We start from the raw sequence: 18435 nt of genomic DNA on the forward strand, positions 1-18435 counted from the left end.
ATTAATTTTTGTCCTATCAATTACAATAATATATTTTCATGTTTTTATTGAAAAATTTTAAGATGAGGAAATTCGAGCTAATCTGAAAATCTTATATGCATGAATACCTAACAATTCCTTTACTGTAAATGATTTGTTCACTACTGATCTTCACTATGAATGTAAAACAAAAAAATTCTGAATATATAATACATAGAAAAAAATCCATTAAATGGGGATTAACGAACACCAAAATAGCAATTCTTCAAGTGTACAGAGGAAATTCGGAATACATATTTTGTGAGATTCAAGCACACAAGTTCGTTTTTTTTACTACTTAATATCATGCTTTAACATAGAACCTTAGACTTAACTTGCTTTTTTACATCTAATCATATTTTATGTTCTTGAACAATCAATTTAAGATACCACTATGGAATTTCTGTGTTATTACTCTAAAAAACTCTATTTTAAGCATTGACATTTCAAATGACCTTCAAGGAAAATCAAGCAAGATTACCCTAAACTTTTTTTGTTTTATTGAAATGAGCACATCTTAAAGTCCCTACATGCTTAATTTCATCATTTTCTGAATATAAGAAATATGAAAAGAATCCATCCTTAATATCAGTAAATGAGTTGAAAATTGTCCACTTTTCTCCTTTTTCATGTATTACAAACATTGTAACAAACTTTTTTGTTCTTCTAGCGTTTATTAATAGTCAGGAAATAAAAGTTCAAAATAATTAAAATTTGAAGCGGAGTTTTATACATTGTAATCGCTGACTTGAGCTGGTTCACATAGAATGTAAAAGAAGCAGTTTTAAATTGAAGAAGTCTTGCAATATCATTGATGTCTGCCAATTAAACTTTAGAATTGTTATAGATCACGTGAAGACTAAGAACACAGCTACACGCTGGACACCGTCGAGAAGTTTCTGGAAGCCCCTTTCACAATTGGCGCACGAGCAGTTTACAACACTTTGCGATCGGAAATTTGGGGTTTCGCGAGATCTATTGCATTCGTCGCACGAGCTCTCGCATTCGTTGCGTGAGTTTTTGTGGTCGCATCAAGTCTCCTCAAAATCGTTGACATGAGCATTCAGACGCGACCAGATGTGATCCAAATTATTGAAATGCAACACACGAACATTAGAACGAATTCATGTTTTACTTGCAAGGGCGATGCACGATTCTTAAAGATTGTAAGATAAATTGCAGCTGTTTTTCGTGTGTTGTGCGACCATGAGACTGTTGCTCAGCGTGTTCAAGATGATCTTGTAACGTTTTACAATTTACCATCATTGCAAAAATCAGTTTTAGTTTCCATGCTTTGCCACCAGTATATACTGGATACAGGGTTATTTTTGCCCCGTGTTATTGTCTCGTCATGACTACGCCCCAACAATGTTTTAAGAATAACAGAGAGATAATATGAGACATTGGGATTTGCCAAGTTTTAATCCGCGAAACGAGCGAAAATAAAACGGGGCTTATAGTTCTCTGATACAGAATACACTGTACAAGCATATCTGTTTCATGCCAAATTTGAACTTGATTTTGGCCGTTGCTTTTGTCATCTTGCGTGGTATCTTCTCTTGCATCAACTAGTTCTACTGAAGTGCGTCGGAAACTGGCGGTATATATACCCCCTCTGACTCGTACAAGCATTCGTACTATGAAACACATGATCGGACGAGCACCGGTCGTCCTATCGCATTGATGCCGTCCAATCGTTCGATCATATGGTCTTTCGTGCGATCCTATCGCATTATCTTACAACACTCGCTTTTAATGTACAACAGTCGCATATAGACGAAAGATATACCGCAAGATTCAATGCGTTCACATCGCAAAACGGTCGCTCTGAATCGTGCGAGTTTTTCATATGCGATCATTCTGGAAACGTTTTACGAACCATATCAATTTTTTTCAGTCGCACGAATACCGGTATTTTTTCGCATCTGCTTGTGCAACAATTGTGAAAGTGGCCTTAAATGCACGCATAGGCTATAGATTGCGGGGAGGAGGCGAAAATCGGTCGAAAAGGGAGAAAATATCCAACATACACAAAAAAGAAGGTGTAGACATCTAACCAAGAAGGGGCACTATCATCCAATATCTTCGCAAATAAAGTCTAAAGTATTTTGGAGAGATTGGATGTTAGAAAGGGCATGGTTTCGGCTTTATTAAAACTAACTCTTTTCTCCCATTCTTCTTTCGAGATCAACCTGTGCTTTCACTGGTTAAATCTAGTAGGTTAGTCATAAAAATGTAGTGTGTCATTATGTCTTAGTCAGAGTGTTACTTAATACGGTCACAACAAATTAAATTCCCAGAGTGCCATCGTGATCATGTCAGAGTATTCACTAATTGGAGACAGAGTTACTCATTATAGAGTGTCGACAATCTCGAATGTACTCTATTGGTGTTAGAAGTATTCGTTAACTGTATGTAGAGTGCTGTCATGTTTTAGTTAGAATGTTCTCTGTCGTAGATAGAACAATTCGTTAACTTGTGCGCGCCAATTCAATTCAGTTCAATTTATTTCACTCAAACCGTCAACATGACGGTTCATGAGGTACATATATATATATATATATATATATATATATATATATATATATATATATATATATATATATATATATATATATATATATATATATATATATATATATAAATATTTACAAATGTAGGTATATAGAGTCAGAGGTACATGTACAGTACAAATTAGAGAAAAAATATGAGAAAAATGTTCAAATGTTCAAGGAGGACAGACTGATTCAAAATTTCATGTATAAATGAACAGAGTTTTTTGGATTGTGGATCTATATCAGTATAAAGTGTTCTTTACAGTTTAATCTGCCATTAACTATAGCTATAGGGGCGTGATCAATTAGTGGGAGTGTTTAGTCTTCTATAATTCGTTCATTTATAACCAAAAAAAATCTGGTAATACTTAAATTTTCAGAAACAGATTTTATCTGAACATTCCTTTAAGTGTTGGGCAGTCTTTTACGCATATCGCATTTTTCAGCTCTAAACTTTCCCAGACATTCCTTTCTTCATATAAGGACTACTTTTAACCAAATTAGCATATCGTCTTTTAAAAACCGTATCTTTGATTAGATCATAAACATGGAATAGAAAATTGGCACGTGACTAATTTTGTATGATTACGATAATTGAATTCTGTAGGTCAGCAAAAATTTACAATTGTAAGAGTTGCATTGTAAATTCTCCAGTTTGTGTAAGTTCTTATTTAATACTCTTATGAAGAGTATTCATGAAAGAATCTTTTAAAATCGTTAAAAAAACACACACACAAAAATAATATTAATAATAGATAAAATGACAATCATATTCGTTGACAGAACCTGTATATATCTTTTAAATCAAGCGCTACCTACATTTCTAAGTCACCATCACTCTATTCAAAATTCGGACATCAAAAACTATTTAGCACCTGTCTTCAGGTGATGTAAGAATTACGGTGTAAAACAGAACAGGCCGATAGCCTATATATCCGATGATACGGGGGCCCTGCCTTATCAATATCTAAGAAGTTAGAACCCATCAGAGATAAGACAACCAGCTACCGTAGGCCGAGCACTGCGGCACTCTATTGGTATTTGTTCTCTTACACTGGACAGACAAAATGGCAATTCTGCTGGCTACACTAACAGGTATAAATTCCTAGTTATATTGAAATATCTTTACTAATTTTCAGTGGGAAAAACACTTAAATAACTATTTCGTACCAATCAAATTCTATAGCTCAAAAAGGTACCCTCAATTTTTTTTTTCATTATCACTTTTGATATATGTCGAGCACACATCCGGATGTTTGCAAATTAAATTACCTGGATCGTGATTCCAATCAAACGCTGTCAAAAATATTTGTCGCGTCCATACACGAATGTTCAAATTATTTAAATAACTTTTCATCATTGGCGCCTTCCACGAATCTAATATTTCCGATACACATGCTGAAATTTAAATTGAAAAATATGTAATAAAAGCAGCGTTTTTTCAATTAGCAAATTAAAACTTGACAGGAATTTGATATGTTCGTGCAGTTTGGGCTTCGAGGTTACCATGCAGCTCTGAGATTAACAGAATTAAGGGTGGTTGGGGGCGTTTGGAAAAATGTATACATCTGTTAAGATGGTGAAGGTGTATATATTATTTAACCATACAAAATATTTTACATGAAATAGCTTAAGGTAATTAATTACTAAGCGATACTCAACTGTGAAAGATTAAGGCAAACAATAATAACAAGACACGAAAGGACAGGTTTTCTCATTTAGGACTTTTATAAGTGCGGGCGAAAGTACACATGTACGAAAGCCGAGAAGGATCATTCGAGATTCGAGATTCGAAATACGAGATTCGAAATACGAGATTCGAGATTCGAAATTCGAGATTCAATATCTAAATTAACCAATCAAATCATGGATCTGAAACCTGTATCCTAGCAACATCAAACTGTTCTAAATAAAGATCATTCGTACATGCTCTTTCCTACAAATAAATGTCTTAAGGGCTCTTATATAGTGGTTATAAAATGGTTAAATTAACATTGATGAATGAACCCCACACAGTATAAACAATTAAATTAGAAATAACACTGTTGGCTTTGCGTGTTTGCCCTGTATGTATTTCCCCCCGAACAATTTTAACCCGAAGGGTATTCGCCCCAACTGTGTAAAAATCGGCTCGCGAAGAAAGATCTGTTTAATCTAAATGTTTTAGCTATGAAACGAAACTCAATGAAATAATCGACATGTCAAAATATAGGTTATGATAAAGTTTTAAACCATAGAAGATATAATGATTTACAACCGAAATCCAGATAAGAATAGTGTATTGTAGGGTATGGCAATGCCATTGTCGATATGAGAGAGAGAGAGAGAGAAAGAGAGACAGACAGACAGACAGACAGACACAGAGAGAGTTTTGTAGTGTCAAATTCAGTTTGATTTAGAATTTGAAATTGATTTGATTTGTTACAAGCATATATAGACAATAATTAAGCCTCTAAAACGAGAAAAGAGAGGAGGTAGCTAGGGTATGGCAGACCAACTAGCAAGCTTTAATTTTAACGGTGTCAGCGCACCTGTGATTTACATCGACTCTCTCTCTCTCTCTCTCTCTCTCTCTCTCTCTCTCTCTCTCTCTCTCTCTCTCTCTCTCTCTCTCTCTCTCATCACCTAGCATTTCCTTTTCCGTGAGGGGGTTTGGGGTATTTGTGATGTCTTACATTAGCTAGCGAAAATGATAAAAAAAACATGAAATTTTCTTTAAATTGTGTGCGGATGTTGTACGCCAATAATCTGTTTTCAGTATATACATTTCAAGAGGGGGGGGGGGGGCTATATAGTCCTAATTAATGTGTCAGTTATTCTGTCCCCACTTTGTTTTCTCTTCGTTTTCCAGGTTTTTTTTATTTGGCTCGGCAAATAAATATAAAACTTTCTGTGTAGCTCCATAACGATGCACTGTAGATAAATTATGAGTAGTTTTACTTTTGATAAACAGGTACATATCTGTACTTGATTTTTAATTTGACTCTTATAATCGGATTTAATATTCCAATAATTATAGGGTAGGAAGGAGTAGACGGGACTTTTTGCGCATATCCTACTGTACCATTCATTCAACACAGGTATTAGCACTCATCGAGTTCGACTTGCTTTCCTTTTCATTTAAAGCTATTAATTTTTTAAAATATTTTGAATTTATGGCCTGATTAATTAGAGCTGCGCTGGTGCATATATTTACCCAAATGGACCAAAATATAACCAAATGAATCTAAAAATTTTGACAAAATTAGTTTTAAACGTACGACTCTTTTTCAATTCTAATCGGGTACTGTGGAATCATTAGATTTCGTGGTGGCTCAATTTTCGTGGATTTCGTGGGTACCTCTCATCCACGAATTAACATCCTCCTCGAATAGTATATTAGGGTTATAAAGTCATATTTCGTTTTGTAGGTATAAGAAAATACACGAAATTACGTCCCCACGAACCTATAAAATTTCAGGAATCCACGAAAATTGGCCCCCACGAAAATTGATGATTCCACAGTATGTCCTTTAGAAAAATCTTGAACCACACACATTTTAGCAAATAAAACGGCAACTGTTTCATTTTTTAAGGGGAGGGAGGTGGTGCCGGTAAAGGACATGTATTGCTTGTGGCAGTTGTGCTATACTCTCATTTGTTATAATAGGTAATACTACATATTGATATAAAATGAAAGTTTCCAATTACACTGTACATAGCTTCTATCACGCATTTTGACCCGTGCGATAGTTTAAAACAATTTTCAAAGCATTGAATGTAATTCAACTGATCATTTTTGAAATTTAATTTTCTGGATCCCCGCCTGATCCTGATACGTCCGCCTTCTGGTATATTAGAATTACATGTACGTACACATTAACTTAATCGGCTATGTTATGGGACGATAACATTTTTTATCAATGTTTTTGCAGGATATGTAACAAATAACAGCCTATTTGTGGTTTTTTGCACTGATTATTTGAGATAATTTGCCGCCATCTTTTATGCATTCCACACACCACTCACAGTTTCTTTATTTGGTGTTCTGTGTGTATGGCGACAAATTGGTAAATTTGCACCACTCGCCCCTTGTAGCTTCATCCTGATTACATTTTATCTGGCTAGGTGTAATGTAGTAGTATATTAATTACACACATCTTTGTTTGCAGTGCTTATTTACATCTTTAGAGATTTACTTACAAAAAAAGTAAACATTTGTATGACTTATATGTAATTATTGTCAATTTTGGTGCGGTGGGGGGTAGGGGGGTAGGAAACTACAGAGAAACTTAACTTGGCTGTGAAACATATGCTTTTATTCTTTCTTGTTGATATATCAATGAATGAATTATAACAAAATATATGTACAACAATTAATTTTGAAATATTCATGTACAATCAAATAAAAGGTTTTACTGTTCTCTGCACAAGAAATCGGCAATGTGAACAAATTGGCATCCTATCATCCCTACCTTTAATTGTAGAGAGTAGGTATCCTTCTATATTGAAAACAATCCCAAAAGTAAGACTCATAATAAGTTGTTTAATGAGGAAAAGGAAAAAAAATTGTAATTCCGTATGATGTGATAATATCTCAATGATTTGTTTATAATCATAGTACTAGTGTATCACTGTATGCTTACACAAAAACGATAAGTAATGCTTATATTTATTAGTGAAACAGGACAGATTATTTATATTTAGATTATTTAGATACATGTACTAATCTTCATGCGGGGATCTAGAAAGGAGGGGGTCAGGGGATCTGGAACCCCTCCTCGGGAAAATTGGAGCTTATTAAATTTACATAGTAAAATTTTTTAAATTGGCCTAGGACCCCCTACAGAAAAAATTAGCTACGCTTATGAAGTTCTCTACCATAACCGCATTTTTACACAAAAGGGTTGAATAAACCCGGGTTTTAAACTATTACTGGTGGTGAAATACCTTAGGGTTCAAACGCATCAGGTGGAAATGCACCAGGGCAAACGAAATCACTTAGATCCGCGAAGCACACTGCATTATTACTAGTCTACTTAGATATTCTGTGTAAAAGTAAATACAAATAATTATTTAGTTAGGTAGGGAGAAGTGAACATAGCATTTATTTGTATATAAGAGCATGTACGTATGATTTGTATTTAGAACAGTTTGATGTCGCTAGGATACATATTTTCAGATCCTTGATTTGATTGGTTAATTTAGATATTGAATCTCGAATTTCGAATCTCGAATCTCGTATTTCGAATCTCGAATCTCGAATGATCCTTCTCGGCTTTCGTACACATGAGCTATTTTTAACCATTACGTATGCACATTCAACTGGTCCAAAATATTTTTATTGAATACTAGTGCTATTTTTTTTTTGGGGGGGGGGGGGGGGTGGGGGGAATGGGTTGGGGGTTAGACCTTTTGGCAGGCATTTTCACCAATTCCTAAATTTCCGGAATGCGCATGTTTGTGATGAGCGGGTGAGAGGGGGCATATTACCTCGTATCATAAAAGTTGATCTACATTTGTAAACTGTCCCTAAAATATTTAACAATGTTCAAAAAATACATCGACCCTCGTTGTTTTTTCGAAGGTTATATCAGGGACTACGTCCCTGGTTATATCTTGTACCATCCACTGATGTCTGAGGTTATATCTTGTACCATTTGGTGTTTCATTCAACACGTGTTTCCGTTTCCCCGATAATTAATGTTAATTTCAGCGCACGTATTTAACACTGTTGTCCGTTTTCCGCGTTGGTGTTGTATTTTCCAATATAAACCGACGTTATGATAAATGTATGTGTGACACTTCTTGCAGTGATTGAATCTCCGCATTATGGCAACGCACTGCATGAGAAGGACGAAAATGTCACATTTAATTGCCTCTATCTTCTAAACCGGTACAGATATCAAAGTGCGGTTTTTGGACCTTTCTTAAATAGATCGATTCTATTGATTGCTGAAAAAATTGACTGGAGGTACCCTTTAAAACAACACACGAGATCATGATTCATTCATCTAACATGTGTACATGTAGGAGAGATACAAATCACCAATTACCATTACATCATTTAATTGATTACAGGGAGTTGTCTATAACCCTCACATTTCCTTCCCAAACATATCATATTATGTAAACTAGAGTAGCATTACAGATCTGAAATAGGGATAAGTTTGGCTGGAATTAAGTACAGTGATTTTGAAATAACGAGCTGAACAAACAGTTTTACTTTGTCCCATGGTATGATGCAAAATGTTTTTGGTTGGTCGGAACTAAAATGCGCATTTAAAAATAAAATACATGTAAATCAATTCTAAAATAAACGAAAATAAAAAGAGGGCCCCACTATACAACTATTAAAGCAGTATATAAATTAGTTGGCATCGTAAGGACTTTCCGGCATTGGTGTTAGTATTGTGTTATTATACTTACTATATTTTTTATGTCTTTATGCATGAAAAATTTAAAATTTGGTCTTCAGTTTAGCAGTTTAGCAGTTTTCATTTTTTCATTTAATTTTACAAGGTCCAATTGAGTCATTGTCTGCTATTCATACAGTATTTTTTTTCCTATTAGGTTTTGTTTCAGGTTCTACTCTCGGTCCGCTTTAGTTACGACCTGTAGATGGTTTTCATTTCTCTCTCTTTTGTTGTAGTTTTTGGCGCATACGTTTTTGGCAGCGATGCTCTACTTTTTAGCGTGCTAGGACTTAACCCCCCTCATCTAGGTAAGAAACGATCTTCTAATTGTAATATTTGATAAGGACTTTTACACCTTTATCATGCAAACAGTGTTTACATTTTCTTAAGCATTTTGTGTTTGTTTAGATCCATTCTTAGCGACAATGTGCACGCCAATTCGATCTGCCGCAAACGCCAAAGTGAAATGTGTTTACAAACCGTCACAGCTGTAAGTGCTTGCCTGAAAACAAATTGTCTGACTTCGTGTGAAATAAGGCCAAAGCAAATTAATAGTGTGGTACTTGTGCTCTAGCCAACCCATAATATTTAAGTTTTATCGACCATTCTTTCAAAACGTTATTTTCGTTTTACTTACCATCCACGTCTTTTCTTCCAACAATGAATTGCTTTATTTAGATAATGAAGTTATTTCTTTTATTAACCCCTCCTTTCTTATTATCATTATTTTTTCCTAGACTAGATTATGAAATATTTAGCCCTACGTATTATGCTACGAGAATACAAGTATTATTTAATATTTTATATAAAAAAGATTAATCTTCTTTCTTACTTATTCAAACACCAGCATCTGCACCCAAACCTGTAACGATGGTTACGCCCTTGACGACGGAAGTCGAACATCGTCACTGACTTGTGACACTTACAATAAATGGAAGACAGGCGAGGAGTTCCAAATGTGCCGCGGTTCCGGGGGTATGTACCACAGCAGTACTGCTGTACGTGTTATCCATACCAGCATATATGTCTGTGTTTTACCTAGTAATAATAAGGAATGCTTTTCTTGCCTAGATTTATATTTGAATTGCTTTGTTGTTTCCTGGTTTTATGTGAACTGTTTTTTCTCTGTTGTTTTATTTATCTAATTTACAAAGGAAGCAAGTTTATTACCTTAATATATATAAGACGTATAAGTAATTGTAGGTACTTTGACATTTTCAGCCATTCCAAACACCGGAACCGGAACTCAGACCGGAAGCTGCCACCACATTCACTCCGTCAAGGACTGTCCGTCTGATGGCGACTTCGCCGACTGCCACAGGTGTGACCACTTTATTTCCTGTGCCCCGGACGGCGCCTTCCTCCGTCGCTGCCCACTGACCACGTATTGGGACGACATTGCCAAGCAGTGTCTGACCAAATCCAGCACCTGTACTCCCTAATGTGTTCATCAATTGTCGAGTAGTTAGTTTTTTATAGCCAAGAAAATAAAGATTTAACACATTGATTTTTCGTGTTTTTGTATTGCTGTTTGTGGTTGGGTAGAATTTTTTTTTATTTTGAGGGCGTTGATTGATAATTGGGTGATTTTTAGATGGCATACATATTAACTGAATACAAAAAGTGCAAAAAACACGAAATTGACAAAGACATGCATTAAGAGCTTGTTTTAAATTTGATAGACAATTTAGTAATACAAGACACCACTTATGAATTATCTGAAGTTCTCTACAAAGAGTCAAACAATCCACATGTTTATTTTATTAATTCCAAATGTTGATATCAATAAGCTTATAAAACGTTCCTTGAATGCAAATAAGGACTATCGTTTTTTTGTTATGCTACACAAACGCTTGAAAATGATGTTTTATGACAAAAGTGTTCAACTTTAATCTTGAGAGGTCGCAGTCTCTCTCAGTATTTGCATAAAGTACTTGATTATGACAACAACAAAAAATAGCGAGTCCGGGCACTGCAGGCAGTCGCATGCTAATTGACATATACTTATCACAATTATATATCTCATTCAATGAGAGGATTTACAAAAAAAGATTATTTTAATACTTTTAGTTTCTTCCTGGTTTTCATTAGAGTGAATGTTAAGCAATGGCGATGTTGGTGCTTGTTTTCTTTGCTCTCACTGGAACAATTCATGGTAAGCGGTGTTACATCCCCTAAGTTATAACGCTTTCGTCTTCTTCGTCAAAGAGACTCGTTTATAATGAATGCTTAATCACATTCAAAATGATAAAAGTAAGGTAAGATCTACCTATCAATAAGATTTTTAAAATTAAAAAACAGAGAGAATTTATCACTATCTTCAACAATTTTTATTCCGATTATATGCATGAAGGCATTATAACAGACTGTTACAGGCGTGAAGCTATAGGGCCGGTTACATTTAAGAACATATTATAATCTAAATTCTTATATATATATATATATATCCAAATCACAAAAGTATTTTCTCAGTGTCCGGTAAAAATATAATAAAAGAAAAAAAGCAACACTAACTGCAAAACATAAGCGCTTTCATTGTTAAAAATCTTCAGACGTTCTTCATTGACGTTCTTCATTGTTAAAAATCTTCAAACGTCTGAAGATTTTTAACAATGAAAGCGCTTATGTTTTGCAGTTAGTGCTGCTTTTTTTCTTTTATTATATATATATATTGGAGCGATTTCCGCGGTATGTTAGGGTGGGTTTGTGGTCCTGGGATCGGTTCCTCTTTATATTTTTTTCACAGGTAAAAAATTTTTTTTAATCATCCTACCGACTTGTGATGGATCAATTGCTTTCAATTTTTACCATAATTTGCATCTTAAATTAAAACTGGTTTTAAGAAAGAAAAAAGAATTTAAGGAAAGACACCTTATAATAACGCTCTTCATACATCATCAATATTTTGATATAAAGAACTCTCAAACTCCTTATTTTCCTTTCACCAGCCATTCCCAGTGGTTCCCCGTCTCTTTCTTTACTGTCCTCATACAGCGTGAACGAAGGACAAACAATAACACTACGGTGTTCGGTCTCTCAGAATTCGAGGTCGCCTGATCCAATCACGTGGCACTGGCTCTGTGCCGATGACGACCTGACCGCGAACAGTACGGACGACGGAGGAGGAACATCCACCCTGAGGTTCACGGCGGACCGGAAGTACGACAAGCAGTCCTGTTATTGTAGAGCGGTGTCACGTGATTCCTTGAACCTGACATATGATAAGACCTCTAGTTACAGAACCATTGACGTCAAATGTATGGGATAACTAACTAACTCTCTCTCTCTCTCTCTCTCTCTCTCTCTCTCTCTCTCTCTCTCTCTCTCTCTCTCTAATAAATACTAATAATCAAATCGATTATGCTGTAAAAGATTCACACAAAATTTTGACTGAAAATTAATAGTACATCAAAATATCAAAAAACCGTCAAGTACAAATATATCAAAATAACCCAAAATATAATCATTGTAGACACACCCCGGTCATCTCCCATCATTAACACTAGTAATATAGCATTAGTCTCTGGCGGAGAAGCAGTCTTGAGCTGTTCAATTGACTCCATTGGTAACCCTGCCATCAGTTGGTCTTGGAAATGTGGAACACAATCGATGTACACTAGGGTACAGAAGAGAGGCCGGACGACGGAAGTGGTGATCCCGGCGGAGCAGAGACTTGATGGACTCTCCTGCTACTGTACAGCACAGGCCTCTGGGTTCCAGGCTTCTTCAAAACCTGCACTTGTTTCCGTTCGTTGTGAGTTGCAAAAATATTATATCAAAAGAAATCATTTCAGATGCAATGCTATGCATTTTTCCTCCAATCTGGAAAAATGAAACCTGATTAGCATCAAGCTTATAATTCGAGGGCTTGAGGTATTTTTATGCTTCGGTTTGTGAATGTCTATGTAGATATGCATGATAATAAAATGTCTCTAAACATCACACTGCTTCAGATATCCCGTCTGATTATCCACAAATTAGCAGAACTGTGACCAGTGTAAGCGTTGGCTCCCCTGTTGTGCTCCGATGTTCGTTATCTACTGCTGGAAACCCACCAGTCACGTGGTCATGGTTCTGTAATGACGTCATGGTGAATAAAGGCGTTAATCAAATGGGGAAATCAACAGAGTTATCTTTCCTTGCCCAACAGAACGACGATAAAAAAGGATGCTACTGTCGAGCGAAGAACTCTCTATCCGTCGCCGGACGATACGACGAGAAGTCATCTGATAGTTACATACGAATAATAGGTGTGTATACACTGTACTGGGAAATTGTTATTTATGTCTCTGTAGTAACGTATGCACAAAACACTGTGCCGGATAATTATGCCAGTGCCAAGGTGGCATTTTTGCACCCGTCTAAGCTGCATATGATAGACCATTGCTTAAAGAGTTAACAACCAACTTTGTTATCATTGTATCTCACCTGTCAGGTGAGATATTTAACTTTCAAAAATAAATTCCTATAGGAAAATAATTTTTCCCGTAGAAAAAAACAATATTCCTATCGGTAATTTGAAATTTCCTATCGGATTACAAGAACTTCCTGTAGGAATTTTAATTCTTTTTTTTTTTATAAAATCCGATAAGAAAACTTAATATCCTATAGGAAAACTACATGTCTGAATCAAATTCCAACAAAAAATACCATTTTCCTATAGGAAATATAATTCCTATAAGACTTTTAAAAAATCCTATAGGATTGTCAATATTTCCTGTAGGAGAATCAATTCTACTATGGGAATTATCATTTTCCAATGGGATATTAATTTTCAAAGGTAAATATCTCATCTGTCAGGTGAAAAACACTTAAAACAAAAGTGGATATATACTCTTTAAACAATGGTCTATCATTTGGTATATATGGATTTTTCCGAAACTGCATCTTAAGCGGGTGCAAAAATGATACCTTGGCACTGGCATAATTATCCGGCACAGTGTTACAAGTACAAACTATAGCTGCGTCTTATTCGTGTAAAGTCTCGGTTTTTGATAAATGTCATATATATGGTCAAGTGTTACGTATTATTCTTTTTCAAGGTACGCCGATAGTAAGCTCTGTCAGACAATCAGAGAAGGGTGGAATCTCACCGGTGGCGTTTGGGGTCACCCTGGCTTTTCTCTTGGTAGTCATTGTCACGTGCCTTGTGGTTATTGTTATCCAACACAAGAGAATCCCTAAGGAATCATCGCTGACCTCATGGTTCCTCGTCAAAATAGGTACTATTTTAGCACTCTGTAAAAATTTATATCGTTATTCACGTGATCGTTTGAGAAAATTTATTTTTCTATTGTATTCATGTGCTTATTTCAACATAAACTATCGTAATTTTTTTTAAAATTCACACGAGCCTCAACTGACGGCATTTTGTAATTTCGTGATTTTTGTTTTCAGGGAGACGATCAAATTTGGAAAGGTAATATGCGGTTTGCTTTATCAAAAAAGGTGTGAAATCATCAAATATTGTGTCTCTAGAATTAATGCTCTTATTATATAATTAAATACCGGTATCATAGTTAAGGAAGGTTGGGGGGGGGGGGGGTTCAAGATTTTTTTTTGTAAAGCTATAAACTAGTATCTAAGAAAAAGGGATATATTATTATCTATATCTATATATTATTATCTTTAGAAGTTTGGTATTTTCCTATATATTCTTATAGAGCTCTTCTTCCAAAGGAGACCAATATGGTTTATGAATGACCACGATCATCAAGAGCACTCTTAATTAACTGCTTTTTAGCTCACCTGAGCCAAAGGCTCAAGTGAGCTTTTCTGATCACAATTTGTCCGTTGTCTGTCGGCGTTGTCGTTGTCGTCGTCGTTGTTGTAAACTTTTCACATTTTCATTTTCTTCTCAAAAACCACTGGGCAGATTTCAACCAAATTTGGCACAAAGCACCACTAGGTGAAGGGGATTCAAGTTTGTTCAAATGAGGCCACGCCCTCTTTAAAGGGGGGATAATTGAGAATTATTGAAAATTTGTTGGTATTTTTCAAAAATCTTCTTCTCAAACACTGTTCGGCCTGAAAAGCTTAAACTTGTATGGAGGCATCCTCAGGTAGTGTAGATTCAAGTTTATTCAAATTATGGTCCCCGGGGGTAGGGAGGGGCCAAAAGAGGGGGATCAAGTTTTACATAGAAATATATAGAGAAAATTTTTAAAAATCTTCTTCTCAAAACTATTAGGCCAGGAAAGCTCAAATTAAAATGGAAGCATCCTCAGGTAGTGTAGATTCAAGTTTGTTCAAATCATAGTCACCAGGGGTAGGGTGGGGCTACAATAGGGGGATCAGGTTTTACATAGGAATATATAGAGAAAATCTTTAAAAATCTTTTTCTCAAAAACTGTTAGGCCGGAAAAGCTCAAATCAAAATGGAAGCATCCTCAGGTAGTGTAAATTCAAGTTTGTTCAAATCATAGTCCCTGGGGTAGGGTGGGGCCACAATGGGGGGATCAAGTTTTGCATAGGAATATATAGAGAAAATCTTTAAAAATCTTCTTCTCAAAAACTATTAGGCCAGGAAAGCTCACATTTGAGGGGAAGCATCCTCAGATAGTGTAGATTCAAGTTTGTTCAAATCATGGACCCCGGGGATAGGGTGGGGCCACAATTAGGGGATAAATTTTTATACAGGAATATATAGAGAAAATCTTTTTAAAAATTCTTTTAAAAACTATTAGGCCAAGAAAGCTCAAATTTGAGTGGACGCATCCTCAGATAGTGTAGATTCAAGTTTGTCAAATCATGGTCCCCGGAGGTAGGGTGGGGCTGCAATTTGGGGATCAAGTTTTACATAGGAATATATAGAGATCTTTAAAAATCTTCTTCTCAAAAACTATTAGGCCAGGAAAGCTCAAATTTGAGTGGAAGCATCCTCAGGTAGTGTAGATTCAAATTCGTTCAAATCATAGTCCCTGGGGTAGGGTGGGGCCACAATGGGGGGGGGGTTCAAGTTTTTTACAGGAATATATAGAGAAAATCTTTTAAAAAAATTCTTTTAGAAACTATTTGGCCAAGAAAGCTCAAATTGGCGTGTAACTATACTCAGATAATGTAGATTCAAGTTCGTTCAAATCATGGTCCCTGGGGGTAGGGCGGTGCTACAATGGGGGATAAATTTTTATATATATCTAGAAAATCTTTAAAAATCTTCTTCTCAAAACTTTTTGGCCAGGAAAGCCCAAATTTGAGTAGAAGCATCCCCAGATCGTATAGATTCAAATTTGTTTAAAAAATAGTCCAGGGGTAGGGTGAGGCCATATTGGGGGATGAATTTTTACATAGGAATATATAGAGAAAATCTATAAGAATCTTCTTTTTAAAGACTTTTTGGCCAGAAAAGCTTAAACTTGTGTAGAGGCATCCTCGGGTAGTGTAAATTCAAGTTTGCAAAATCACAGTCCCTAGTGGTAGGGCGTGGCCGTGATGGCGGTTTGAATTTTTACATAGGATTATAGAGAGAAAATCTTTAAAAATATTCTGGGAAAGTTTTCGGTCCAAAACTCAGTACTTAGTGTAAAAGCACAGGTTATGCAGATTTAAGTTTGATGAAACCATGATTTCCTAGAGAAAAGTGGGGCCACGAAATGGGAGGGGGGTATATAGGAATAGAGAAAAATCTTCTTACAGGTACAACAACAAAAGGGGCTTGGTATTTACCAAAATAAAAGAGGTGGGTAAAAATTTGCAGATTTTCATTTCTTTTTAGCAAGATCTACTGTACTTAGTTGTCAAGATATTTTGATGCAGTAATGCTAATTTGATCCGAATTAAGGCAATTGTTGCTCAGGTGAGCGATGTGGCCCTTGGGCCTCTTGTTTAGTTTAAGTTATGGGAATGTTGTAGTTGTTGTTATACTGTAAATTCCTAATTAAACGCGAGGAATTTATATCCGCGTAAAATCGCGAGAAGCATCCCTCGCGGATTTTAAAACCTCGCAATTATTTTCTGAGAGTTGATAACTATAAGAAATATGGATAAATGTTCCGCGTTCGCGATTTTATATTCTCGCCATTTGATACAAAACAGCGGGATCGCGGAATTAAGTACTCGCGTAATATAAGGAATTTACAGTATGTAATGTTTTTGTGTTTGTCTATCAGCCAAATCCAGGACACAAAATGTACTATAGAGGAACATAGCTATGAGGTACTTACGACGGGCAACCAGAGCAAAGGTAAGCCGATAGGTCTCCAGGTCAGCGCGCCGTTCTCTTAATCTTTGTGTAATTAATGAACATGTATGGTTGACGTTATAAACACGATTTTAAATAATCTATCCTGCTACGTTGATTTATCATATCCGTTGTACATGTATTCAAATGAAATCTATATAATTGCCCATTTCAGACGCTGATGAAAGGTAAGAGATAATAATAATGAAATTATACTAGTAATTGACTGATATATTTTAATACGTACGTTTATGTACAACGATAGTTTGTGTATAACTTCGGTCTTGCTTATTTTAGAGTTCCAACTTACCAAAATTTAAGAGTGAAAAGGGGCCATAAACAAAGACCTGCTGTGGTTAAGAACAAGGAGCTCTCTGTGATTCGTTCATAAGTCTCTCTTTTCCAAGCTACTGTGTTCAATGTCATGCTAATTTCACATTTTTGGTTTGGGGAGAGGTAAGGTTTCTGGTTTAGAGAGGGTTAGTTTTTTGGATTAGGGAGGGATTAGTTTTTTGGGTTTGTGGAGAGGTAAGTATTTTGGTTTTTTTGGAAGGGTTTATTGTCATGCTGATTTGTTATTTTTTGGTTTGGGGATTGTTTAGTTTTTTTGGTTTGGGGATCGTTTAGTTTTTTTTTTGGTTTGAAGAGGGTTTTATTTTTTTATTTGAGTTTTAGTTTTTTGGTTTGGGGAGGGTTCAGTTTTTAAGTTTTGGGATTGTTTAGTTTTTTATTTGAGGTTTAGTTTTTTGGGTTTTTTTTGGTTTGGGGAGGGTTTAAATTTTTTTATTTGAGGTTTAGTTTTTTGGTTTGGGGAGGGTTTAATTTTTTAGTTTGGGGATTGTTTATTTTTTTTTATCTGAGGTTTAGTTTTTTGGTTTTTTTTTGGTTTGGGGAGGGTTTAAATTTTTTTATTTGAGGTTTAGTTTTTTGGTTTGGGGAGGGTTTAGTTTTTTAGTTCGGGGATTGTTAAGTTTTTTTTATTTGAGACTTAGGTTTTTTTTGATTTGGGAGGGTTTTATTTCTTCAGTGTTGGTAGGGTTTATTGTATGCTGATTTGTTATTTTTGGTTAAAGGAGGGGTTAGTTTTTTGTCTGGGGAGTGGATAATTGCGGGGGGGTTTTTTGTGGGGGGGGGGTAGTTTTTTGGTTTAGGGTTTGGTTAGCTTTTTGATTTGTGAAGGGTTTATTGTCATTCTGATTTTTTTTTTTTTTTTTTTTGGCTTGATAAGTTTTCCGCTGACTAAGACACACCTTTAAGAGACAATAACATATACACGCTATGCTCAGTA

General features: G+C 35.5%; 2 protein-coding genes across 2 annotated transcripts; both read left to right on the forward strand.

The window, feature by feature from the left end:
- Positions 1 to 3516: 3516 nt before the first annotated feature.
- LOC105346858 (uncharacterized) lies at positions 3517 to 10476 on the forward strand. The gene is made up of 5 exons (XM_011455605.4): positions 3517 to 3668; positions 9205 to 9276; positions 9377 to 9458; positions 9816 to 9943; positions 10190 to 10476. Exons 1-5 carry the CDS (start codon positions 3641 to 3643, stop codon positions 10408 to 10410), a joined length of 531 nt encoding a protein of 176 aa, XP_011453907.3. The 5' UTR covers positions 3517 to 3640; the 3' UTR covers positions 10411 to 10476.
- Positions 10477 to 10992: 516 nt separating this feature from the next.
- LOC105346857 (Fc receptor-like protein 2) lies at positions 10993 to 17908 on the forward strand. Its single transcript, XM_034444542.2, has 9 exons — positions 10993 to 11123; positions 11917 to 12225; positions 12441 to 12722; positions 12922 to 13218; positions 14011 to 14190; positions 14366 to 14387; positions 17077 to 17150; positions 17323 to 17335; positions 17445 to 17908. The coding sequence occupies exons 1-9, from the start codon at positions 11075 to 11077 to the stop codon at positions 17536 to 17538; spliced, it is 1320 nt and encodes a 439-aa protein (XP_034300433.2). The 5' UTR covers positions 10993 to 11074; the 3' UTR covers positions 17539 to 17908.
- The last annotated feature ends 527 nt before the right edge of the window (positions 17909 to 18435 follow it).

The sequence above is a fragment of the Magallana gigas genome, chromosome 2, assembly GCF_963853765.1.
Source record: "Magallana gigas chromosome 2, xbMagGiga1.1, whole genome shotgun sequence".
Classification (NCBI taxonomy): domain Eukaryota; kingdom Metazoa; phylum Mollusca; class Bivalvia; order Ostreida; family Ostreidae; genus Magallana; species Magallana gigas.